General features: G+C 33.1%; 3 protein-coding genes across 5 annotated transcripts; 1 reads left to right on the top strand and 2 right to left on the bottom strand.

Moving 5' to 3' along the window:
* The first annotated feature begins 1,561 nt into the window (after positions 1–1,561).
* On the top strand, positions 1,562–6,863 carry LOC142639427 (nudix hydrolase 20, chloroplastic-like). The gene is made up of 9 exons (XM_075813613.1): positions 1,562–1,943; positions 2,151–2,215; positions 2,583–2,769; positions 2,953–3,033; positions 4,660–4,785; positions 5,043–5,122; positions 5,253–5,368; positions 5,522–5,642; positions 6,598–6,863. Exons 1-9 carry the CDS (start codon positions 1,626–1,628, stop codon positions 6,665–6,667), a joined length of 1,164 nt encoding a protein of 387 aa, XP_075669728.1. The 5' UTR covers positions 1,562–1,625; the 3' UTR covers positions 6,668–6,863.
* A 1,634-nt stretch (positions 6,864–8,497) lies between these two features.
* LOC142621802 (3-hydroxyisobutyryl-CoA hydrolase-like protein 3, mitochondrial) lies at positions 8,498–14,425 on the bottom strand. Of its 3 annotated transcripts, XM_075795168.1 has the most exons (11): positions 14,031–14,335; positions 13,375–13,476; positions 13,021–13,065; positions 12,680–12,732; positions 11,348–11,482; positions 11,151–11,247; positions 10,757–10,886; positions 9,983–10,161; positions 9,683–9,810; positions 9,416–9,517; positions 8,498–8,947 (listed from the first exon to the last, which is right to left on the bottom strand). In XM_075795168.1, exons 1-11 carry the CDS (start codon positions 14,290–14,292, stop codon positions 8,846–8,848), a joined length of 1,335 nt encoding a protein of 444 aa, XP_075651283.1. In that variant the 5' UTR covers positions 14,293–14,335; the 3' UTR covers positions 8,498–8,845. The 3 variants fall into 3 exon arrangements, with proteins under 3 accessions (XP_075651283.1, XP_075651282.1, XP_075651281.1); XM_075795167.1 differs by lacking the exon at positions 12,680–12,732 and having other exon boundaries at positions 13,001–13,065; positions 14,031–14,425; XM_075795166.1 differs by lacking the exon at positions 13,021–13,065.
* Positions 14,426–18,365: 3,940 nt separating this feature from the next.
* LOC142644070 (strigolactone esterase D14) lies at positions 18,366–20,726 on the bottom strand. Its single transcript, XM_075818756.1, has 2 exons — positions 20,257–20,726; positions 18,366–19,004 (listed from the first exon to the last, which is right to left on the bottom strand). Exons 1-2 carry the CDS (start codon positions 20,637–20,639, stop codon positions 18,557–18,559), a joined length of 831 nt encoding a protein of 276 aa, XP_075674871.1. The 5' UTR covers positions 20,640–20,726; the 3' UTR covers positions 18,366–18,556.
* Positions 20,727–27,023: the final 6,297 nt, after the last annotated feature.

Genomic DNA, 27,023 nt, shown 5'->3' with positions numbered 1-27,023 from the left:
GACCAAATCACAGGTGGGTTTAGTGTAATTACCCCTTAAAAAATTAGGGTAAATTTCACAAACCTATCTTGAGGTTTGTGATAATTTCAACTAGGTTCAAAACATTCTAAAACCCACCAGTTTGGTCCTCAAAAGACAAATTTGTCTCTAACTTTTGACTCTTCTTTCATTTTCTCTCTTTTGTGTCTGTTCCTCTCCCGCTCTCTTATACCCCCTTCTTTTTTCTCAGACCTCTCTCTCTAAACCCAAATTAGAAAATACCCATTTCAAAAGCCAATCTTCTTCGTCTTCTTCTTGCTTGCCGGAGATCACAATCGATTGTCGAGTGGCATTGAAGAGAGATGGTGGCAGGTTCAACAAGGTTGGGTCTAGGAAATCACGCCATGGTTAGAGCGTGGTGGTTAGGGATTCGGTGGTGGTTGACATTCTTGAGGACAAAACTATAAATTTACAAAATGAAGATGGTTTTGGTTTTACGAGCTTGCTCTTTGGATACTTCTATGGGGTTGTTTCAAGACTTAAGTTTCAAGGCTTGATCTTTGGGAGATGAAGAAGTCAACTTCTTCCGAGGTTCCTTCCGACTGTTTACCACCTTTATATAGTCAAATTTCTTTGCTTCCTTTGTCCTATTTGGTTTGTTAGTACTTATTAGACCAAACTGCAATTTATATCCTTTGAAAAGTTTTGGTTTAATCCTTTAGGTCTCGTTTGGGAGGAGGGAATAGAATGGAAATGGTAATGGAAATGGAAATGAATGAAAATAATAATTTTAGAATATTCTTTCATTTCCTTGTTTGGAAGTTTTAATGGAGGAAATTGAAAGTCCATTCCTTTTTTTGAGAGTTTAAGTGGAAGGAAATGGAATTAGTAGAAGGGAACACTCATTCCTCTCTAGTTTCTTAAAACCTCAAATTTTCATAACCCTCGAAATTGGGAGGAATGGGAGGGAATATAATTAAATTTAATGAATTTTTTACTAAAACTCCCAAAATATCTCTATATATTTAACCATTTATTTTAAAATAGGGGTCTAATAATAATATTTTTATAAAATGATTTCATTCCATTCCCTCCATCTTACTCCCAAACAAGATTACTTACATTCCATTCATTTTCATTTTTTTCCATTCCTCTATTTTAAAACATCCAATCAAGATTACTTAATTCCATTCCATTCAAATTTTTTTCATTTCTTTTCCTTACTTAAATACATTCCATTCCTTTCCATTTCCTTATGATCATTCCATTCCATTCCATTCCTTTATGAACTCCCAAACAGAGCCTTAAAGTTTGATGGGTTGTGGGTTGTAGGTTGTAGAGGTTAGAGAGAACTCAAAAAAGAGAGATTAAAAGAGGGGGAGAGGAATGGAGATAGAAGAGAGAAAGAGCAAGAAGATAATAAAAGGTAGAGAATAAAAGGTAGGGACAAAGTTGTCTTTTGAGGACTAAATTAGTAGGTTTTAGAACGTTTTAGACCTATATGATAATATCCCAAAAACAGGGTAAGTTTGTGAAATTTACAAAAAGGATAAAAAAATAAAAAATAAAACGGCGTCATTCGAAAGTCTAAACTCGAATCAATTGCCAGTGAAGTAGTTACATACATCCTCCTTCACTTGCGTGAAATGGCGTGCAGCACTTACAGTTATCTTCACCTCTCTCACAAATTCCGATACTCACTCGCTTCTTCCCTCTTTATCTCCAAACCTTCTCATGCTTTTCCCAGTACATTTACCACACCGTTTCCTTCTCCATCTCACACTCCAATCAAATTTAATAAATCAGTAAAATTCAGTACCCAGTCTGTTTCAGTTTCAGTTTCAGCCACCAATACATTCACCTGGGACGACGTCGTTCGGATTTCTCAACCGGATAGCGTTCCACATGATTCTTCGGACCTCTCAGGCTTCTTCCAGAAAGTCAAAATCTGCAATCGCGGATCGGTAATATTCTTTTTTTTCTGTGTATTTTAGCCTCAGTATTAGTATTAGTAATATTTAAGCTTGATGTTTGGTTGCTGAGATATTCTGATCAAAGAAAAGAATAGGAAACAGTTTTCAGTTGGACGGTTTGGTTCATTTCCTTTTGCTAAAGTAAGTTTTCAGTCTGAGTTGCCAAACGCCCACACAAAATGTCTGAATTTGTTGCAGGAAAAGCAATCTGAGTTTCTTCCATTTGTCATTGAAGACCAAATTGCTGGTTATATTCATAATGGGTAAGGCAGGCTTAAAAAAGAAGTTTCTATTTTCATTGATTTGTCTTGGCTAAATTCATGAAAATGTTTGACAAGCTATATGCTAAAATATTGGTTAAATGTTTGACTTCATCATTTCCTAATAGTTTAAGCATTTAGGATAACAGGTACTAGTTTATGGTGGTATTAGAACAATTGGTCCTGAGTTAAAAGTTAAAACAGTGTCTCCACTCTACCTCCAATTTAAAAAGGTTAAAGATCCCATTCGTTGGACCATAGAATTGAATTGCTCAGTCCCTTCTTTTTTTTTTTTGGGTGGGGGCGGTGTTGTATTACTGAATCCATTTTGAAGGAGTAGGTTGATCGTGTACTTTTGAAATTTGTGCAGTTTTGCTAACCATTTAAGGAGGTTCAAGGATGTGTTTATATTACCTCAAGATAATTCTTATGGAGGCCGCATTGGCAGCCATGTGACCTTACACCCAATGCTGAGGACACCCGATGATAGGACTAATGCAGTTGGAGATGTGGTCAAATGTTTGGGTGAAGAACTAATTCCAGGTATACGGAATGAGGTACTAGTTGTGATTTAGTGGTGCATTGATTCCCTCCTTTTTTTCTTTTATTATTATTATTTTTTGTGAAATGTGAATGTTTTTGTGTGTATGTATGTACATCTGATTGAAATTCTTTGGGTCCAAGTTGTAGTAAGATCTTTGTTCCCTTGGCTAACAATGTATTCCACTAATTTCAATCAGCTGTACCCTGTGACATCATCCTTTGGTGCACCAATCTTTTTTTCACTGGAACGTGCAGCAGCTCCTTACTTTGGGATAAAGGTGTGTTTTATGGAATTGTGGAATCTCTCTTCTTTTGGATATAATGTGACATAGTTGACATCAGTATCTGTAGTCCTAATTTTTTTAATTGCCTTTCAAATATTTTTAGGCACTTGTAATTTGATTTGGTTCTAAATTTTTTAATTTAAATTTTGTCCCTCTAAAAAGAAAAAAAAAAAGGGGTTGTTTTCTTTAGTTTTTATGTATTCAATTGAGTAGCAAACTCAATAGCGAATACTTGGTATCTTTCTGATGCCCTACTTGTAGTTTCCAGAAATAACTATTCCTTATTCAGTTATTTATTTATTATTGTTATTATTATTATTATTATTATTATTTTTAATCTTTGTGGACTAAAATGCCTTAGAATGGCCTCAAAAAAGGTGTTTCTGTCATAATTCCTACTTATTAACAAAAATAAAAAAATGGTGAATGTTTATTGTTCACCTTTGCTTATGAATTGTTTTCCCTATTCACCTCAGCTGAACTCAACCATATATTTTTTTTCCTCTTCGTTATCTGCTAACATGTAAATACTCCTCACCAGAAACTTAGTATTAAGAAAAAATGTCCTCAAGGAAATTATCAATGAGCTCTACATTTACTACTAATTAGTTGAATATTTAACCGAATATGTTTTTCTGTGAAGCTAGGTAATTTATTGTGAGTTTGCTTCACGTGGTTTTTTTAGTAAAGTAAACATGCTAGCGAATCAATCTTGTCAAAGAAGTCTGATGATAGTTTCAGCCAAGGGATTTTCAAAGATAAGTGACTATGAATTGAGTTTTTTGAAATAAAATTAGAGTGTGAAATTTATCTTATACATCTGGGTTTCTGCTAATCAAGCCAATCATCTTTAGGCCAAATGGCTTCTCTTTCCTCCATAAACATGGGGCTGGTTGTGAGGTCATGGTTTCAATTCCATGTGAGTGCACGTGAGTTGTATTTACCTATAAACATAAAATGGGTTTCTCCTAACTAAAAAATGCACGTACTTTTGAAGACAGTGAGCTCTTAGTGGTAAAGTTAAAATTCTTATTTTTACAGACCTTACATGAGGAGTGAGACCAAATTCAAGCTCAACTGCATCGACAGCTTTCATATATCTTATGGACCATCCGAATTTTAGGTGTTACTTATTTTTCTTTTCTACTTTGTTTTTTCTTGTACACTCATCCTTTGTATGTCTCCCATGCACTAAGGTTGCACCCCCTTTTTGTGATTTTTAGTCATTCATTTACTCATATATATAAAAAAGGAGCAATTCACTGCATGCTAAGTAGGTACAACATATGTGCTTTTCGACTTCTTGATTGCCTTTTGATTTATTATTAACTGTGGGAATGTTGTCAATTCTGGTACATTGGTAACTGGCTTTGAACTTCTTCCTTTATTTTGTTTTCGGCACTATAATCTTTGGTAAGCCTATGGACGTGACTATTACCATCTTATTTTGTCGCTGGTTGTGTGTATAACTGATTGATGGCTGAATGATAATCAATCTTTGAACATACCAAGCAATGCATCCCTTTTCTTTTCTTTTTGATTGATGAACCTGACTCTACGATCATGTTACTGTTGGATATAAGTTATGCATTCTTTTCTCTTATGCGTTCCTGCATACAGGCTTATGGGGTTCACATGAATGGCTATGTTGAGAAGGATGGGCAAAAACTTTTATGGATAGGGAAGAGAAGTCAAATGAAACCCACTTATCCAGGGATGCTTGATCATCTAGCTGCAGGAGGACTGGTTTGTAATGATTGAATTGTTGATTAAGAACCTGAGGCGAGTGGAAATCTGGGGATTTCTTCTTTGCTACAAATTTTTGGAAGTAATTTACTTTGTTTTGTAGAATCAATTTAATAGAGCTCAATAATTTATTCGCATTGAACAGGAATAACAAACCATAAAGCTAGTGTGAATAAGCGATTCTACAACATATTTTCTGGTTCATATTATGCTCATGACAGTTCTGTGCCCTCATATTTCCATGTTGGCAATGGCAGCCTTATGGGATTGCTTGTGGTGAGAATCTTGTGAAGGAATGTGAAGAGGAAGCAGGAATACCCAAATCCATTTCTAAAGAGTAAGTTTTCATTTGCCATTTCATTATCATTTCATGTTACCTTGCTGTGGCAGATGCCTTTGATTGAGAATGGATTCTCTCTCTCTCTCTCTCCCCCTCTCTAATGAGATAATAAATGCTTCTCTTACAGGGCTATACCAGCTGGCGTTGTTTCCTATATGGACATTGATGGTTACAGATATAAGAGAGATGTTCTATTTTGTTATGATTTGAAGCTGCCTGCAAGCTTTAGACCTGAGAATCAAGGTAGGCCAATCTCTGCCTTCTTCAGTTGCTCTCATCAGTTCCTAAGCTCAACTCTTGTCATTTGATCTCAGTAATGACTATTTGTTTTATTTGATTTACTGAGTTTTCCAATAGAGGATTTTATTCATTTGTAAATGTCTTGTTGAGTGACAGATGGAGAGGTGGATAGCTTCAAGTTGATTCCTGTGACACATGTAGCAAACGTCATACAGAGGACACAGTTTTTCAAGCCAAATTGCTCTCTTGTCATCATTGATTTCTTGTTTCGGCACGGGTATTTCTCTTAAGCTTATTTTCTTACTTTTTAGCAATTGGTTTAACAAAAAAAGTAACACTCATTCCTTTTCTATGCACTGACTGTACCATTACCTGACAACTGGAGCAATAATAATGATTTTTCTGCCAATAGCCATATACTAGTTATGGCAACAGACATGGTAACTACTTGCCATCTTGCCCAATATCCATCACTAACAAATTATCAAAATGAAATTTTCTCCTGATTTTTCACAACCAAGCTCACTTCATTTGTCCCCTCCACATTGATTTGTTACTTCATTTTCATTTGTTACAGCTACCTTGAAAAATGGGGCATTTGTTTAAAGCCCTTATATATGGGGAGAACTAAAAATTTAAGCTAATGCTGAATTTGACTAAAGCTTTCTTATATGCCCTAAATTGTCAGAACTTCACATATGAAGGTTGTTTGGGGAGAGTGTGAACCTTAGCAGATCTAATTCTTGACAAATTAAAAAGACCTAGGGAAATCTGAATATGATTGCAAGTGCATCCCCAGTGGCCTCTTCACATTTCCCATGTTCTGGTCATTGGGCCCTTAAAATGGTTCTTTGAGGGTTGATTGTTTCCTATGTACTTCCCTTGTGTGTCAAAAGCCATTTGGGAAGACTCAACAAAATTAATTTTTGGCTCAATACATTGATGTTAATAGTGGGAAAAAAAAAAAGGAAAACAAAGGCAGCCCACAGCCCCAGTGGTATCACTACCACAATGAGCAAAATCTCGTGTAATTGACTTTGAAAAATAATATGCGGCCTTGAGTTAATATATCTCTTCTAATTAATTGCCTGCTTATGTCAATCTGCAGGTGTATGAAATGGCTTTATAATAAACAGACCTATAGTATAGTTTCTTAATGAACTGCTATGAGTTGTACATCTATAGCATAATTTTAACCTTAAAATTTCAACTTTTATGTTCAAAATTTGCAGGTACATGAGTCCTGAACATATTGGATACTTAGATCTACTACAAAGTTTGAGGAGTGGGGATTGCTCCTAATCATACTGTTTAATTGTACTGTTTTCCTTTGTTTTTTTAATATTTATTTTAACTTTAGCTAATTATAGTCTTATGAAGGAAGAAAGGGATGGGTGTTGTAAGAATCAATTTTTTATTAGTAGCTTCCTGTATCTTTTGGGTAAAACTTGAAAGCCAAGACATTTTGTGAAAACGAAAAAAGTTCATGCCACCACAATTACTGAATGAGAGATATGACACTACAGTCGTTTGTTGGAAAGGTTCCTACAAAGGGTATTAACAATGTCGAAAGTGCTCTTTGCAAGAGGGTTTTCATAGGTTATGCATCATGGAAACGCCACATATCAACCCAGTCTCAAAAACCTGACATAGGAAAATAGAAAAAAATCTTCATAGTGCATTGCTTGCTTTGAACCGCGAAAAGATATACTTCCGAGTTGTATATTCATACGAGAGAAAACGAAATATAACACAATAAAAGAAAATGAAAGGGTAAGTATAACGTAATAAAATATATGGTACTATAGTAGATGCTATAGTAGTTTAATACACATAGAAATTATACGGGATACATAAAGATATTTATTTTTATCAATCTACCCAAAACCATCTCCACTTGCCTACACCCCAGCCCCGAACTGTAGCTAGCCACCAGCAAGCCTTTCCTTGAAAACCGTCTTCCCCACGACTCAAAAACCCAAAGCCTTTTCTTTTAGCCCCGAATTGAAACCCCTGTGATGCAGCCGCAATTGGCAAGGCAGCCATGAACTGATTGTGGTTGAGCGAGCTATTGAACTCTACAAGGAGGCTGTCTGAGACAGTGGCGTAGGGACTAGGGTGTTGTGAAGCCCCCCCCCCCCCCCCCCCCCCCCCCCCCCCACTTTAAACCACTGCAACGCCATCATTGCTGTTGGGTTAAATTAAAAAAAATGGGTTTCCAACAATTTGAAAAAAAAAAAAAAAAGTTTTCGGGTTGGGAGGGTAGCGAACTTAAAGGAGCTAAAAAATGGGTTTTAAGCAGTTTGAAAAATGGGAGTTTGTTGAGCTCATTAGAGCACTCACAACAGTGGTGGTATATTGGTATATTGATATTCTTTAACTCTTCAAACACCAAAAAGCATGCTCCAACAGTGGAGCTAAATCTATTTTTTTTTAGCTCTAATGAACAGTGCACATCTATAGATAGATGTGCACTGTTCATGAGAGCTAAACAAAAAAAATATTATTTTATTGTAGTTGGTGTTGTAAATTTTTTTGAGTTATGGGATATATTATTTTATTGTAGAAGATGTATTATTTTATTGTGATGTTTATATTATTTTATTGTGTTGAAAGCTAAAATAGATCCACTGCTGCAGCATGTGTGTAGATATGTATAGGTAAAATAGATAAAGTAACTTTTGGTGGAACTAAAAAGCTAATTTTTTAGCTCCACTGCTGTGGATGCTCTTATGAATGCTCTGACGAAAGATTTTTGTGTAAGATTTTTGTGTTAGCCTAAATGTCCATAAAATAAGAAATTCAGAACTATACAGCCTATATTGCTGATGCATATACATTACAAATCGTGCAAGCTTGAGTGTAGCCCCACTTTATCGTGCAAGCTTGAGTGCAAACTTTTTTTTTTTTTTTTTTTTTTTTTTTCTGAATATTACATTTGCACAAAATCATTACAACATTTTCAAATAGGTTAATTGTAGCCTGATTTTAAGAGGAAAACAGTACATGGATCAAGAAACATGCAGAGTCACTTGCAAGGCCTAATGTAAACATATATGAACTCTTGGGGCCCAAAATATTTTCCAACATCACAAATTCTATCATCAGTCACCAACATCATGAAGAATACCATACGCTAAGTTGGATAGCTTTTGCATACGTAAAATCAACTTATTTTTTGCAGCTTACAGGAGATTTCAATATTATCCACAATCTATCTTACTGATGCAACAAGGAAATACAATGGAGCTTGCCAATGACCTTAATTCAACTTATTTTTTGCAGCTTACAGGAGATTTCAATAGTATCCACAATCTATCTTACTGAAGCAATAAGGAAATGCTATGGAGGTCGCCAATGACCTCAAGGTCGATTGGCAAGTCCGGCTCACCCCTTGCATTCAAAATCCACTGGGGGCATAGCCCACCTTATGTAGCCCAAATAAAAAAGGAAATAAATATGAAAGTCATAACGCATCAGTCACACTCTCAACTCCTCAACTTCGGGGTTCAATGGTTTGAAGAGAGTTTCCACTTCACTGTGATTTACTTCCTCCAAACTTCCAGGATTCCACTTTGGGTTCTGCAAAGGCATGATCATGGAAAAATCTGAGCATAATACATCTAAGATGTTCTAAGTGATTACGTAAATGAGTACCCTTTTAAGGGCTCGAAGACAAAAAGGACCAATGCATCTATTAATGTTGCTAATAGAAAATCAGCACCATCAATAGAAGAAACTGAAATATGACACTCAAAGATCTAAAGAACATGGTCCTAGGCATGAGCATAAATTGCTTAGCCAGTCAGGGTGAATGCCCCAGGATTACCTGGCAACTGGTTCTAATGGTGGAGTTAGTTGCCAGTAGGTTTTACTGGCTAAAGGTGAGTCCAAAGGGCTCTTCCATAGAAAGATTCTCTATGTTATTTATATAAATAAATAAATAAATAAAAACTTGGATTCTGAAAAGATGTTTTGAAAGTATGAAACTAATATTTTCACATATTTCTACAGTATAGAGGAAGGGACTTCAGAGACTAATAAATGAACCTGATCCTTGTCCACCAAAACTGCCCGAACACCTTCAGCAAAATCATTTCGTAGAGAAGACCTTATGGCAATGCGATATTCGGTTTTCATCACACCACTTAGCTGGACGCAACCAAATGCAGGAGTACACATGTTACTTTACAAATTTTCCTGCAATACTAAATCCCCATCCCTCCCCTCCTCCCCTTTCCCCATTTTTCCCAAAGGGAAAAAAGAAGAAGAAGAAGAAGAAGACGAAGAAGAAAGAAAAAGGAACTCAAAACTCACCGTGGACAATTCGTTGCCAGTTTTTCCATGTGCGGAGGCAACTCTAGAGAAATAATTTTGTGTTAAGCAAAGTGAAAAAGGAGCACCTTTTCCAAGACCTTGAAGGGCTTCATTAGCCCACTCTACCACTGCATAAAGAGAAGAATGGAAATCAGCCAGCACCAAATGACAAACTTGAGGAAGCCAAAATTTTGAAAAACCCAATTGAAATCCACATGAATCAGTCTTTGGGAGCACCAAGAAAATGCATACACATTTCATTCAGACAAAGATAAAAAACCAATTGGTACTTAAACATACCAGCTGCTTCACCACTCAGCTGATGCTTTTTCAGTTCCTCAATTGTCTCTTTAACTGATTTATTTGCACCAAAGGATGAAAATATATGAGGTAAGAGCAATTTTAATTGGGACTCAGACTCAGGGTTACCACTGAATCTTGCCAAAAGTGCTTTGATGTCTTGATGTGGATCATCTGAACTGAAATAACAAATGGACAAGATTTTTCAGCAAGAAACCATGTACATATTGCTAAAAGAACATCTTCTGTGCAGAATGCCATTTTCATATACTTCAAGTCAACCATATGAGAGGAAATTATATCCTGAACAACAAGGTATATGCACTACAGACTTCATCACAAATAAACACTTGAATTACATAGATTAATGTTATCATGTGGCTCTAGCCCCACCTTAAATAAATTAAGTATCAAAAATTAAAAACTTCAGTACCCAAAGTCATGGAGTTCTCTCACCGAATTAGTTTGATAGAGCAATTTCAATTAAAGAAACAGAGTGTCTAATTTACAAGACGAGTACTGGCTAAACCAATTTAAAAGATCAAATTATAAGAGATTGAAAATTCCTAAATTATAATCTCTCTTTTTTCCTATTGGTAAGTTTCACACCCAATGGATCTTAAACCCATGACCTCACCATCCACCTGCTCTTACAGGGAGAGGAGATGCCATTTGATAAGTTAGAATGCAAATTTCTAAATTAGAAATTACAGAATAGCTAAATGGATTCCAATAAAATGAAAACTAGCAATCAAATATAGATCAATGACATACAATGTAATTCCCAAAAGGGCCTCCTTCAAGGAAACCAAGCTCCCTGATGGCACAAAATGTGTACCAAGACCTACGTATAGTGCATCAGAGGGCGTAGAAATCCTTTTTCCAGTCATTCCAAGATAAGCACCTGCAAAAAATATTTGAAGAAAAGAATCTTATAAACCTATAATTAAGGAAGCTACTTATAACAGTTCAATTGATATTGATGATTACGTCTCTGGACTTCCAAAATGTTTTCCTTAGTTTTAGTTATAACTACTTCCTATGCAGCCATGTCCTTCTCATGCTTTTTGTAAATTCCCATAACAAGATCAAGACTGAAAAAAAATATATAGTTCCATTACAAGAAGAAAAGGAAAATAAGTACTTTGTGTAGCAACAAAAAGCATACCAACTGATCCTCTTCCTGGACTTTGAGCTGCTATATATGAAAAACCAACATCTGGGAACAAGCCAATTCCATTTTCTGGCATAGCAAGAACAGTCCTCTGAAACACATAAACACAAGGAAAAAGGTAAAAAATTAGAATGACAATAAAATAAAATTGTACAACACTAAATGACCTTTGTATATCAAGGCAAGCATACCTCCGTTATGATCCGGTAACGACCATGACCAGATAGGCCTATTCCAAAGCCCATTGTTATGCCATCCATGAAGCATATATATGGCTTCTTATACTCAGAAATTTTGCATATTAGAGAATATTCAGCAGTGAATACCTGAGAAATGTGAAGCAATATGACACATATTAACTTCATGCAATAAAATTATAGGTCATGCGCAAAAACTTAAGAAGCAGACTACAGGGACAATACAAATGGAAGCTTATTTTAAGAAATTATATGCAGTCCAACTGACTCAAAAGGCATTATATAAATTACACAAGCATCAAAGTATACCACCCAAACTAATTAACCACTGTGAACTGGCCAAAAGAGGTCAGGTTTAGGTCCCAATACACAAACAATGCATGTGTTGAAATTTAAATATACAACCTTCAAAATGCACATGCAGTGAACAGAATATCAATCCATGTATGCCATTTAATTTATACTTGAAAATTATCAAAGCACCTAGAAACACTAGAAAGAACTCATATGTTGAAAGTTAAATTCAAATCATGATCATGATATCTTTCAAACGGTAGAAATAATAACATGTCAAATGGTTTATAAACTTTTATTGGAGAACCTAAAAGAGGTCCAGAAGCAAAATTCGGTTATCCCGCTCAGTTCTCAATCAGAATAAGTGAGAACTCCCATCTCATGATTATAACATGTAAACTGGTTGTTAAACTTTGCAGTGAGTGACAATAGATTTAATAAGAAGTGATTGAGGATGATCAAATACACATATAAAGAAGCTTTAACAAGAGCCCCACATTTCCTTTTTAAGGTTAAAAAAAATTAAGATGGTTGGAGAAATAAGGAGAAGACACTAGTTCAAACTATAGTCAAAAGTACTTATCGGTAATGGTGATATTTATTGATAATTTGATAGTTACAACATTGGGGGAGGGGGGGTGGGGTTTGGATCCTGGTTTTCCTCATAAAGGTAATACTTATCTAATAGAAAAAGAACTCAAATTGCTAAAAATATACTCCCTCCATAGAAAAATATATAAATTGCAAACTTGCCCTTACAAACTTTTAAGAATTTAAACCTAAACAAAATAAAGCACAGGGTTCTATTGGGAAGTCAGTTGATTAATCACCACGACCTTCAAGATTGTACAAGTATTTTAGGAGAGCCAAAACTAGAACACTCGACAAACAAATTGGGACGATGGCAGTAGCTGAAAATCATCTTGTAATAGTGTTATTTTTAACAAAGTTTACAACTTATTGATTTGGTGATACATAATTTTTTTTTCCTATTTTTATGAGAAGTAATGATGCATAAAAGGACAACAAGACCTCAATCATATCTGATACTTGGTTTTTGGTTGTGATCTGCTTCACATCACCACCTGCAGATAAACTAAGATATGTATTATCATCTAACTAATAGACAACTGCTAAGCAAGTTAACTTACTAAAGAAAATGGTGTACATAATACAACAAAGCAACATAAAAAGAAGAAGAAAAAAAAAACATATATATATATATATATATATATATATATATATATATATATATATGTAGAACATTGCAAGTAATGCAGATCAATAACCACAGTCAAATAAGCAACCATGCAAGAAACACTGATAGCATAAAAGAAGCCTTATAAAAGGAACCTTCTGCACAAGAGGTGTATTTTTGTCCTTTTGAATCTCAGCAACAACCCCTTTAATATCCATTCCTGCATTGTCCATCAATGGTTACCCTCAAAACCTTACCTAACACTTGGAAACCAAAAACAACTCCAAAAGAAAAATCCAAATATAAATGGAAAAGATATGAATGAGAAATCAAATTCAGAAAATAGTATGAAAAAGCCAATGAGCTCTAGCTTAATTGGCACCTCCTCCACTTATAAGTCCTAGGTGGAGGGTGAGGTCGTGGGTTCAAGACCCATTGGGTGCGTGCGTATTACTATCTTGCCAAAAAAGCGCACACAAAAAAAACAAAACAAAAAATGCATGAAGGACTCTAATTTTCATTGCGTTACCTGCACAAAACGCACGAGCTGAGCTACTATCAACCAGAACACATTTGACCCTTGGGTCCGATTCCCATTCATCGAGAAATTTTTTATATCTTATATCCATATCTGCATTATCAACAGGTTAATGTTAAATACATAGCCAAAAAAGAAAAAAAAACAATAGTATTCATATACATCAAAAACAACATTCAACATTGACTTTGAAATTAAAACACCACAAGTTTTTGCATTTCCCTTATCAGTTAATCAAATAATTCAACAAAACATTAACGCTTAAAATAAAGTCATATATCATATCTTGACAACAAATGCAATAGCTTTCACTTAGCATAAATGCATAATGTGATACAGCTTTAATTTCATGGGAAAATGACCACATTTCCAAAACTAATTACAAACAATGCCCCTTCCTTCGACGCATCAATTTTTCACATTTTTAGCACACAAAATCATCAGTTAAGAACAACGATTTCTAATCACAAAATCAAAAGTCCTCATTTTTTTTTTTCCATTCCACAATTTCAAGCTATAGAACTCAAATTCATCCAAAATTGCACGAATTTCAACGAATCGCTTTTAGCTCATACTTCAATAGAGGAAACAAGAAACAAAAGAGAGCGAGAAGTAACAAAAATTTGGATGAGGAAAGTGAAACCAACCTAGGTTCATTGCGTTGAGAGCCTTGGGGCGATCGAGCGTAATCACTGCGACGCCGTTTGCATTGATGCTTCCTTTTACGAATTCGTCCGTACCGGCCATGATCGCGAAGGTTCTTAGTCCTAGAGAGACAAAGGCTTTTGAGGTTTTGAAGAGAGGGAAGCTCAGTCGCTGAGTTTGAGAGTGAGAGCGAGCGGTTGAGTTCGCGAACAGTGACGATGATTTCGCGATGATTTGGGAAGCTCCTCCGAGTAAGCTTCTCATACCGGTTGAAATGAAAATTGGAAATGGACGAGTGATAGTGAGTGAGAGATATTTTACAACTTATTGACCGATTTACCCTTGCCGTTTTTGTTATAATTACGAACGCGTCGTTGTCGATAAAGCCCAAAATGAAATCCAGATTAGAAAACCATACGCTGCTGAAATGGGCAGCATCTATAATTTGGGCTATAAAATTTTCATGGGCTATTACAAGTTTTAAGCTTTGAAATTTTGTATGCCTAGGGAAGGTTATCGCTAAATACCCATTGTTGATTGTTTTAGGGGTTTTTTTTTTTTTTTTTTTAATTTTTTTATTACCTCATTTTCTTATTTGACGAACTTTTAAACTTTACTAGTTGAACTAATTAGTATTTCAGCAAGTGCCAATTCTTTCACAAGAAAATAAATAAATTTATATAATACAAAATTGAGATATTCTCACTATCGCTCGACATGTGTCTCTGCTTGCTTTGTTTATCTAATTAAAGCTTAACACATCTAAAATTACCTAATTAGAGTTCAACATATATTAAAAAACTGTTAGTAGTTCCATCTTTTTGTCTCAATTTTCGTTTTGTTAAAAAAAAATTCATTGGGATTGTGTTGGATTTCTAGGTTGGTTCGGAGGATTTTGGCAAATGAGATGGGTCTTGCCGTGGTGGTGGGTAGGAGTTGTTTTATATTATTTTAATGGATGATGTATTAAAAAAAAGGAGATAATGTAGTGTGTATTGTTAAATGCTATTCTAAAGCAGATAAAGTAATTTTTTTGGTGTGTTAAAATAATTTTTTTTTAGCATATTTAATGCTAGTACTTTTAAGGTAGTAAGAGATGATGAAAAAAGTTAATTGATGCCCCAAGTGTATTGATTATGTTTAAAAAAATTTTATGAAAAAAGAAAAAAGTAATTGATTTTTCTGACAATTTTTTTATAAATATTTTTTCATAAAATTGATATAAAAACTTTCTTAAAATTGTCTATTAATAAATGAGTAATGTTACCGCCACAAACTATTTTATTATAACATTTTTACAAAAAATGTTAATGTGACCAATCTCTTATTGATTTTCATTTAGGCCTATTATTAATATCACTTTTTTTATTTACTAATAATTACTCACCGTATCAATAGTTTATAAAATATTTTGTAAATAATTTGTATTTTTAGCATTATTCTTAACAAGTATCCTAAAAGTATCCATTACCTAGACCAATGGTATTAGGAGTAATTTCTTATTTTTATAGGAATCCACCAATGACACTGTTCTATTGTGCCAATTACAATATGACATGACAATTCACGTGTAATTAAAAATAAAATACCTACCTTTTACGTACAAGTTACTTTATATAATGACATTAATGGTGTAAAAGAAGCTACAGGTGCTAAACTTTTTTGTTTTTTTTTTTTGTAGTATCAAAAAAGGTAACAAATTATCTTTATTTATTTATTTTTTTTTGATAGGAACAAATCAACTTTTTCGCAGTTGGGTTATAGCCTCACTTTCAAGTTTCAAGGTGTTGATTCACTTGATTGTCACTAAGTTCAAGGACAGCTTGAGCTGATAAACTTTCGGTGAGTCACTTATGGCATAGAATGACTGTGCTAGAGCTGGGTCGCTTTCTGTTCCTTATTAATGTGGGTCAGTCATGGTGGGCTGAATCAACTTCAGCTGGGCCTGTGATAAATAGGTTTTGTTCTTTTCCTATATCTCTTTTTATTTTTCTTATTTTGCGCTTCAGGAACTTCAGTAAAATCCTTTGAACACGCATTATTCATGCTTCCTTCCTCATACGTGCGTCACACTTTCAACTACTTTGACTCTTTTTTTGGGCTAGAAAAAGGATGTCATAAATAGTCGGTTCGAAATTAATTAAAGTCCAACCTCATCAACTCTTCTAAAATTTTATGGAAGTTCCCCTCATAAATTTCATCAATTTGGAGAGGCCATAATATATTCATGGGTAAAATGCAAAATCGATTTTTTAAGTTTTTTCAGATTTTATTTCAATCTTCTAACTTAGTTTTTGTTTATTTCAGTTCTCTAACTTTCCAGTTTATTTAATTAAGGTTTTTTCATCAATTTTTGTTATGTGTTGTGGTTAATTTTTAAATTTTATAAATTTTTCTTCAAATTTTTTAAATTAAAAAAATTCAATTAATAATTGAAAAACATTTTCCATATTTTTTTTTTCAACAAATTTTAACAAAAGTTAACAGAAAGACCTTAATTGAATAAATTTGAAACTTAAAGGACTGAAGTGAACGAAAGTAAAGTTAGAATACTGAAATGAAATCTGAAGAAAGTTAAAGGGTCAGTTTTGCATTTTAGCCTATATTCAACAATGAATGAGTACTATGGTCACTTGGGATCTCTGAAATGAAATATTTGATTCAAATAATTGTAGTCCTGAACTTTGATACATATAGCATTGATCTCTTCCAATAGCATGCTGATATGTAAGAACCAAACAGACATGAAGCAATTTCATTCCGCCAATTTATTTACAAAATAATGAAAACTACTATGTTGAGTTTATTTTGACCCTAATTCAACTAATCAATTACCCAAGTTGATTAATTAATAAAATTATGCAAATGTCCAATTTAGAATGTGATGGGGACTAGGGCTGGAAAAAGAAAACAGAAAAAAAGACAAACCAAATGGACTGACCAAAACTACACGAATTAAATCCAATTTTTCAGTTTTTCTCAATTCGGTTTGGACCCGATTTTAGTGAAAATTATTGTACTGAACTATATTGAAACTAACCTATATATAGTAGTTAACATGCGTGTCTTCCCTCCCCCTTAATCATTTCCCTCTGATCTCCCTCGTCACTCTTCCTCTCTTTCTCATTCAGTAGCCCCTTCCCCTTCGTTTTTATCTATTTCTTTAGTCACCATCTTCATTGGGTTTATAGTTTGGGTTTGTTCTCTGTTTCTTTGTTTTGGTTTATTTTCTTGATTATTTCCTTCTCTGCTTTCTTAGAAAATAGATGATGTATGAAAACCGAAAAAACTGACCACACAATCGTTGCTTTCCCAGTCGATTTCTTGCCATTTTTTTGTTGTGTCGGTCGATATCGATTTTGGCAAAATTGAGTCTTAATTTGGGGCAAAATTTCACCTTCACCCCAACTGAACCTAACCGATTTCAACCCTAATGGGGACAATCATACTGCAAAAATAAAGTGTAGAGAAAATGAATTTGACACAACCTCAATGATATGGTTACAATGGGGAAAGTCTTAACAAGGAAAACTCAAATGGATAAAATATAGGTCACCACTCCTTGAAGAATGCACTAATAAAGATTGAGGTTATAAGTATAAAAAAATTTCTAATTCCAAAGTACCTACCTACAATAGAACATACTGAGATATCCAAGCACAGCTCCAACTTATTTAGACTACTCTTCTTAATGACCTTCTTTAATGTGCACAGACTAACTTCACAACAAGAAGTTTGTGATAGGTACTATGGCTTCAACTTCTTCAGTTGATCTTCAAATCTACTTGAAAGTCTTTGGTGAGGTAAACTTGTGAGAAACTTGGTTACACAAGCCCTAGCTTCACAAACCAATTACTTCTCTCTCCCTCTTTGAAGCCTCTCTAGGTATGGCTTTTAACGTTGTTTGAATAAACAAATGAGGCTTAGATTGGGCTTAAACAAACAAATAATGGGCTTCTTATCGTTGTCATTTTTTGTTGATTCTTACGCGGTTATGCCTCGATAGATCGACTAGGAATTAACCAAGAGTCGAGGAAACAAAAACTTTGTTGTTTTAAGCAGATGTTCTTGAACTGTTTTCTTTTGTCTTTAGCATAGATCTTTAGCATTATTTCATAAACTAAAAACTAATACTCAAATACATCAAAAAATGTGTTTTGGCTTAGATTTGCCAACACAACAAGATTTGAACCTGACACATATTCATTTAAGCATAATAAAAATAAAAGAAAATTGAATACAGTGCATAACTTCTCTCTCTCTCTCTCTCTCTCTCTCTCTCTCTCTTTTTTTTTTTTGTTAGAAGGCTCAAGACCAAAATAAAGTTCACAAAGCTCTTAACTCCCAACTACCCAAACTTTATTAAACACAAAACATTACATTGTACAAGTACATACCATCTCCTACCTCTATCTCATGAACTTATGAACACACATGCCCGCAGGACATTTATTTCTGACCTTACTTTCCTACCATTCAAATGAATGGGGGGAGAAAAAGAAGAAACGTGGAAATTTCAAACTGTCGTTTAATTATGACCAAGATCAGCGAAGCCCAGGACATTCCCTAGCACCTGAAGGAGCTGGAGGTGCGCAGTTAGCTGTGGAAAATGGCCATCAGTTTCTATGATCTCCACAGTGGATTTTCCCTTAATTTTGTTTTGCATGTAGAATGCCACTGACTTTGGGACTACGATATCACTGGTGGTCTGAATGATTGTGCATGGGGTCATAACCTTGTCAAAAATGTCTCTTTCATCGCTGTAAAATATGATTTTGGCTACGTGAAGTGCCGCTTCAGGTCTCATTCTTCTCAAGCATTTTGTGAGCTTATCCACTGAGAGGGGATCTTTTTGATCCACTACAAGGGAAGCAAAGGCTGTAGCCCAATTCTCATAGTTGGATTCAATGTTTAAAATAATCTGCTCAATGTCCGATTTCTCAAATCCACCTTCATAATCATCGATATTTATGTACCTATATGAAGTAGCATGAGAAATTTTTAGACTTGTTTCATTAGGATACTTTGCAATTTGAACTGCTAATATGACAAGATATATCAGATCACAGTCAGTTGATATATAAAATCTAATGTTCTACTCTTAGGGTTCAATTTATGCTCCACTAATTATAAACTAGTATGACCATTTTTTTTCCTTGTAAAGTAACTAAAATATATAATGGAAAAAGAAAAAAAAATCATACACCTTACAGGTAACAGTTATATTTTAATGTTCCACTAATTGTAAACTATGACAAATTTCCCCCCCTATTTATAAAGAAACTAAAGCTAAAATAAAAAATAAAAAAATAGTAATAATATCATACACCTAACGTATTACAGTCATTTATATTTAAATTATGCTCTCACAATCACTTTCAAACTGCCAACAAAAAGTCAAAATAGAAGAAAAAGAGAGGAAAGGAAAACTTGAGGTTTTAGTCTTTTATGTAATCCAAGCTCGTGCTTGTCCTCAAACTAATCTGATAATCTTCATTTTTTTTTGTACAAAAATACCGAATAAAGATCCACACGTATATAAACCAAACATAAGAGTACAAGACAAACCAAGCCGGCATCATATATAATTAAACCATATTTTGTATCCACATGTTTGATTTGGCTCTTTGTAATACTAGATTAAGGTATATGAAATCACAAGCATATTCATTTGCACGGTAAAAACAGATCGTTAGGTTTAGAGCTAGAGGTCAGGGTTTCAGCTCTTCTAGAAATGATCCACGTCTTTACCAAAAAAGAAAAAGAAAAGAAATGATCCACGTTCCTGAAAAGCAAGGAATTGTGTAGTCCACAACTTTGGTATACTAAAACTATCAGAGTAGTTAATTAGTTTCTTACTTTCTATCACCATAAAAAATTGAAAATTAAAAAAAGAAAAAGATGAAAAAAAAAAAAGAAAAAAGAAGAAGGAAAGAGAACAAAACAGAAAAAAAGAGCTTGCTCCCTTAATCGTATTTGGTATTAAATGAAAAACCAACCTGATTCAAACCTGGAAAGAACACGTTTTGCAATTAAATGGGTTTTACCTGAATAATATTGCCAAAAAAGGAAAGAGAGAGAAAAACAATAATCAAAGAACAACCAACCATAAACAAATCCACAACTGCCCAAAGTATTTTATGTGTGCATGTTTATTTTTCAATTGCCATGGGAGATAAAGCAATGAAGTAAAAGAAAGAGAAACATTTTATATATCTTTATAAGCACCTTGGAGAAGCTCCAACGAGTATAAGTCTCTTAAAAAGCTCAGGCCTTTTGATGGAAGCAATGCAACCAATCATACCAGACATTGAATGGCCAACAAAAACCACAGGTTGCAGGTTAATCTCATCCACAAGAGCGATTAAGTCATTCGCAAAAGCCTCATAGGAAGTGTACTTGACAGGATCGAATAGGTTTGCATCTTTAACAGCACCAGAAAAGGTCCAGTCAAAGACAAGAACGCGGTAGTGTTGAGCCAGATGAGGCAGGATTTTGTCCCAGATAGACTGGTCTGCTCCATACCCATGTGCTAGAACTATGCCTTCACTGCCTGAGCCAATGATTTTTGCGTTCATGGCAGTTAAGAGGCCTTGTTCTAACACCACCATGTTTGGAAGAAAAAGAAGAACAACAAACAAAGCAGCAAAGAATAAGGTAGTAGGAGGGTTTAAAACTGAGCTGTATTTGGTTGTGTTTGCTGTTGGTGTGGACACTATTATATAGAAAAAAAGAGTGGCTACTTTTGTTAATGGCCGTTAATATTTTATATTATCATAACTGAAATGTTATATATATTGTACATTTTTAAAAAAAAAGATGATTTCAATATGCAAACCTCACCGTTCAAACCTAATTTCCTCTAAATTCGAGGTACTTTCTACTTTGTGCATGAACAGTTGAATTAAGATTTTTTTTTTTTGACAAACTAGTTGGTGTAGTTATATATCTACTGTTACCATCACTTCATTGTCTTCCAAAATTGTCATTGAAAAAAAACCCAAAAAAAAAAATACTTATCAAAAAAAAAAAACCCAAAAAATCTTTTTTTTTTTGGGGGGCAGAAATGAAAACCTGTGCAAGGGAAATGAGCACGTGCTTGTGCCACCCAAAGATAAGAATGATGAAAAGTGACGCTATATGATAGCTTAAGGGGAAGAAATTGATAAATTGTCCCAGAAAAAAAAAGGGTAGTTTAAGGGTTAAAATAAAGATGAGGGATAAAATACTAAAATTAATATATATGTATCATGTTTATCACGGAGTTAACCGAAAAATGTCATTTCTACAAATTTTGGAGTCATTATTATTTCCTTATACCTCAAACGTTATTGGCAAAAAAAATTTTAAAGAAGAAAAAAAAAAGAATTGCCTTTGCCACTTTTACCCATCAACAAGTACATTTTTTTTAAAGATAGGATTTGACACTTCTTGCATTTATTCCATAATTTGTTTTAAATTATTTTTTATAATTTGAAAATTACAAGGAGAAGATGAGAATTGAATCTTATATTTTTTGTTAAAAATGCCCGGAGCTGCAAGTTGAATTAAAAGATTCTAGACTGATTTTTTTTTAATTATTATTATTATTATTAATCCAAGATACAAATGATATTTTTTTTTTTTTTGAAAATGAGATTCGATTCCAATTTTTTTTTTGTTTTTTATTTTAATTTGATGAACAAATTTTTTATTCAATAATAAGAAACTTTAATAATTGATCTAAACTTTCTAACAAGTATAAAACTTTATTGTTGGAGATCTTAAAGAAAAACATTTACATTGCCTTCAAAAAAAAAAACATTTACATTAATTCTAGAGACATATATAAAAAATTTCAAAGTTTTTAAAGTGGTAAGTTGTTAATGATAGATAAAAAAAAAAGTAATGTTAATGATGAGTATTGTTAAGAGGTAGCAAGATTAGTATCATTAAAACATTTTTACAACAAATCACAGTATTTTGATAATAAATCTACAATATTTTCACAATAAATTTTATCAAACTAGTTATTAATAGTTATAATTTTAGTACACCACCTACGTTACTTTTTCACACATGCCACCTGAGTTTTGTTGTTAGCATTTTTCTTAAAAGGGAAATGCCATTGAATGTTTTTAGGGCACTGGTTAATAATCCATTTAAATAAAGTTTTTATAGAAAAAAAAAACAATTATTGTTTTGACAATTTTTTTTTATTTTCCATAAAAATTATGTCAAAACTTTCCTAAACCAAATTATTAATCAATATTTTAAATGCACTCGTAACCTTCTTAAAAAAATATTTATGAGATTGTCGTAGAACGTCCTCGTTGGATCCAAATATCCAATAGTGTCTGGGGAGTCAATCTCGCCGCTCGACTTGAAGAGAACGAAATAAATTTTTTGGATAAGCTCGAGATTAATTAAGAAAAACTTTAAAAGAGCAAGTTCAATTTATTGTAGCCGTTGCGATCTTTTATTGACTTTTGACTTTTGAGATCCACAGTTTATTAGTAGGATACACCAATAATAAGAAGTGCTCATTAGTCCTATAGCTTAGATTGATGAAATCTTATACATTTTTACTTGATTTGCTAATCATATAGGATCCTATATGATAGAACCAAAGGTTTGTCAGAGCATTATTAAAGTCTAAAGCCTAGGAATGGGATGGGGGATAAGTTGAAGAGTCTGTTTGGCGAGTAATGCAAACAGTAAAAAAAAAGTGATAAATTTTTTCACAAAGTCAGTAAGTTTTCATTAATTAGTTTTCATTTGAATTTATAACTGACTTTACTTTTATATATCACTAAATAATTTGTCATATAAGCATATAAAATTTTTTGTCAATTTTTTTTCTTCGTGTCTTTAAACTTTCTTGTTGCATAAATTTTTGGATAAAGATGAGCAATCAGCAATGTTTTTAGTAAAATCCGTTCTATGGTATTATTTAACAACTCATGTTTTTTTAATCAAAGTTGAGAGGAACTACGAAGTAAAATATGGAAGTTTAACCTTCATGAAAGGCTTAAATTGTTATTATGATGTGTGACGAATGATATTCTATTTACAATGGTTAAACTAAAACAATTTTGGGGTGTGAATGAAAAGTACAAACAATTCCCTCTGTGTTAAGCACATGAAGATTAACCCTATTTCCTTGCATTTGTTTTATAATTGTGTTTTCACTAGAGTAACTTAATTGGTTTAGCAATTCTTGGGGTTTCCATGGTGAGAATATAAATGCAAGCAGCAGTAAAACTTTGTTAAACAGATGTAGGCTCACCATCCAACCTCTTGTTTGTACACAGGAACAAAGAAAAGATCAGTTTGAAGGCTGTTTTGATTATGGATTCTATATGAAAATTAATAAGGCGGTAAACCTTGAGTCATTTCCATTCAAGATTCAAATGAGCTTGCTGCTTGCTTGCAAAAACAGAGCGTGTGAATTAGGGTACGTTTGACTAATTAAGCTATACTTAAAAAAAATAATAATAAAAAGTGAGATTTTTATTTATTATAAATTTTTTTAAAAGCTGTATGTGAGCGAATAAGTTGACCTAATTTTATTGTTAAGCATATGAAGATTAATCCTCCTTCCTTGCATTTGTTTTATAATTGCGTTACCCACCGTTATTCGATATTTTAACTTTGAAATATTGAATTAGATATAACTTGCTTAATCGATCTAAAAATATACAATAACAACAAAGTAATTCCATAGTTTTTTCTCAAAAAGAAAAAAAGTAATTCCATAGTCCTCAGCTATCCTTACCAAAAACCATGAATCTAAATTTCAATTTCAGTTTTTCTTAGTATATCACATGATTCACATCATAATGTCTTTTGTTTTTGGGACTGAATATTTTCTGTTGGGGTTATTTTTATTACCAAAAAAAAAGAAAAAAAAGAAAAGGGTACGGAATGAGGCTGTGATGCAGGGCCCAAATAGAGAGGAAAGCAGTGAAGCTCAACTACCAGAAGAGATATATCACAAAAAATCACATATATCGGCTAATTTATTTATTAAGGAGAGGATGCATTCAGACGCAAAAGGACCCTTTTGTCTCCTTCTGTTGATAACGCTGTGACAATGAGAGAGACCGAAGATAAGTCCAAGGCCTACCTTTTCTGCATTAAAGCTGGCATGCCCCACGGCTTTCCTTGTCAGTTGTCACAAGAAAGAAAAGCCAATTTCAACCACGATTATTATTATTCTAGTTGATTACAGTGATATGTTTCATGATTCCAAGTTCCACATCTGTTTTTTCAACGCCATACATAGCTTTTACTTGCTGCTTTAGAAAATAAATTGGGTACTAGTAAAAGTAGTGTATTTGAAAAAGTTATAAACAAACAAAATACGACATCTATTGATGACCTCTGCACTATTACAGGAATAGAATCATGTATGAATGATACTGCTAGTAACTCTTCTGATATGCTGTCCAAGTTGTTAAGAAGAAAAATAAGAAGAAGAGCATTGAGGCACGTGAGTTTCGCATGCAGGAGGGTTTGATGAAGCAAGGATTGGTTGATAAGGAGCAGCTAGGTGCAGACAAGTGTATATTAATTAGGCATTAACTAATTCCATAATTGCTGCAACTAACTCCTTAATCCACGGATTGATTAGTTAGTTTTTTATATTGAATGTGTGATTGTTTTACACAAGTTTGTTTATAGTGGATGGTCGTTGGTACTGTCATTAGAGTTTTTTACAGCTTGAAGAGTTCTTCACTTCTTCGATTTAAGAAGCCTATGTTTGCTGCTAAAAGTTAATTTGGTTTCCTAATCATATTCCTAAGCATGCTTTCATTGCTTGCTTGGTGATAGTGAAGTATCATTACTAATATGTGCCATTTTATTTGTCCTTTCTCAAAAAATGTGAAGTATTATTAATGTTTTTATTAGAATATTCTTCTTTAATATATTGTTGAAGATTAGCACTGTGAATTTAGCTAGACTTTTAAGACTCAGGAAGTAGAGAAGTAAATAGTTTTCCCTTCATTATTATATTTGGTGTGTTTGTAAATGCTTGAGTGAGAAGTGAAAATGATATGGTTCATGCAATTATGTTTGTCAATTTTCGACTATTATTAGTGTAAGAATGTTCGCAATTCTATTTGTAATATAGGTCACTTTGTTGTTTGTAGCAGATTCTTTTTTCTGTCTTGGAGTCTCGAGGGTTGTTAGATATTTGTTTTGTTGTTATTTTGTTGGTTGGTTTATTTGTGTAGTTGTGGATTTTAGGTCTGCAAGTCAATGGAGTCATTCTGCTGTGCAGGCTTACTGTATTTTCTTTTGTCCAGCTTAATGAAATTTCTTATATTAAAAATACTTTATTAATTAATTAACAATAAAAATAATCTGAATTTTTGTTTTATCTAAGCACACATTAGACCCTCCAAACAAACAAATATTTTGCGTAATGTTATTACAAAATTATCCAGAACTGCTATCTCTATTTTATTAGCTTTTTAGCTTAGTGGCTCAAATGATTTTTTTTAAAGTTCATTTTTTATTATGTTCAATTATATTTTAACAGGCTTTCAATAACAAATAAATCAAAAAAAAAAAAAAAATCCAAATGCACACTTTACCGGGAATAAGTTTAAGCCAAGACATTAATTTATATTAGCACTTGGAAGTACCAACTTTCTACTAACAATGGTTAACATTTAGATGGGAATTAAAGGATCTCAATTTCTTGATAAGAGAGTATGTGAGATGCAATAACATTTCAGATTAAAGAAAAAAATTGGAAGTCTTTTTTTTATTTTGTTCCTGAAGTTTGGAAGTTGAATTTAGGGAAAAGGTTTTTGCGAGTGTAACAAAATGAGTGTGAGAATGACCAGCCAACTAATTACGTCAATTTTAATTAAAGTATGCGGGTGTGAGATAAATTTTTACGCAACGACACAAGTTGATGTGGAACAACTTTAGAGTTGATGAGGGAGCAGCTTCAAAGTTCTTTTTCCTCAATTAATGCCACTGTCCTAGTGATTACAATATGTCAATATCCACCAACAAGAGGACTGGTAATCTCTTTAGATTTTTCTTTTCGGTAATAGTCAAATTAAGCAGCGTGCACACAAGTTTGAATGAGCTTTAAAAATTACACTAATTCAGTCCTTGAGTTTGAATGACCTTTCTACCTTTTATTAAAAAAAATTAAATGAGCTTAACTATATGTAATTTTAAGTTTGTTGCGTCGAATAACATAATAACAGAAATGAGTTCAAATCCTATTTATATTAAAAATTAATTAGTATTTTAACTTGATGATAAAATAATTATTATTATAGAGCTAACACCATAAATTCAAATTTTATTCAGTTGAAATTGAACAAACACAAATTAAATAAAGCTTTTTCAAATGCCACATATAAAGGAATAAAAAGTAAAAAAAAAAAAAATCGTTTTAGTATTTTTTTTTTTTGTTGAGGTTTAATGGGTGACTGTACTGTACATAGAATATGGTACGAGACATGTAGTTACAAGAATTCAAATTTACATTGTTAGAACATATATTAGGATATTAGTATAAATAAGTAAAATATAATTTTGTAGGAAATTATGGTGATTGTTGTTTTAAGACTATCTACTAAGCTTAATATACTCCTATAATTGCCTTATATTAGTTGCATTGTATTATAACTAGGAGTTTTGTAACTTAGTAATATATCGTATTCTTTTTTATTAGGAGGGTCAGGATTCAAATCCCTCATCCCATATTGTAGTAACAATTGAATTAAAAAAAAAAAAAATTATTGCAACTTATAATTTAATATAGTAAAAATGTTACCATTTAGACTTTTCGCTCTATACATAGGTTTTTAAGCCGCTAATTTTGGTTGCTTCCACTCTCTCCCTTTCCATCATTTTACTTTCTTCTTCTAGTTTCAATATATATCCACCAAAAACTTCCATGATTTTACAGCATCCACTCAAGTTTTACTCTCAAATTTTTTTTGAGTAATGTTTAACTCTCAATTATACTAAGAATTTTGGCC

Source organism: Castanea sativa, chromosome 1 (genome assembly GCF_040712315.1).
Source record: "Castanea sativa cultivar Marrone di Chiusa Pesio chromosome 1, ASM4071231v1".
In the NCBI taxonomy this organism is placed as follows: Eukaryota; Viridiplantae; Streptophyta; class Magnoliopsida; order Fagales; family Fagaceae; genus Castanea; species Castanea sativa.
The sequence above is the reverse complement of the archived record's forward strand: the minus strand, read 5'-3'. Positions and strand labels throughout refer to the sequence as shown.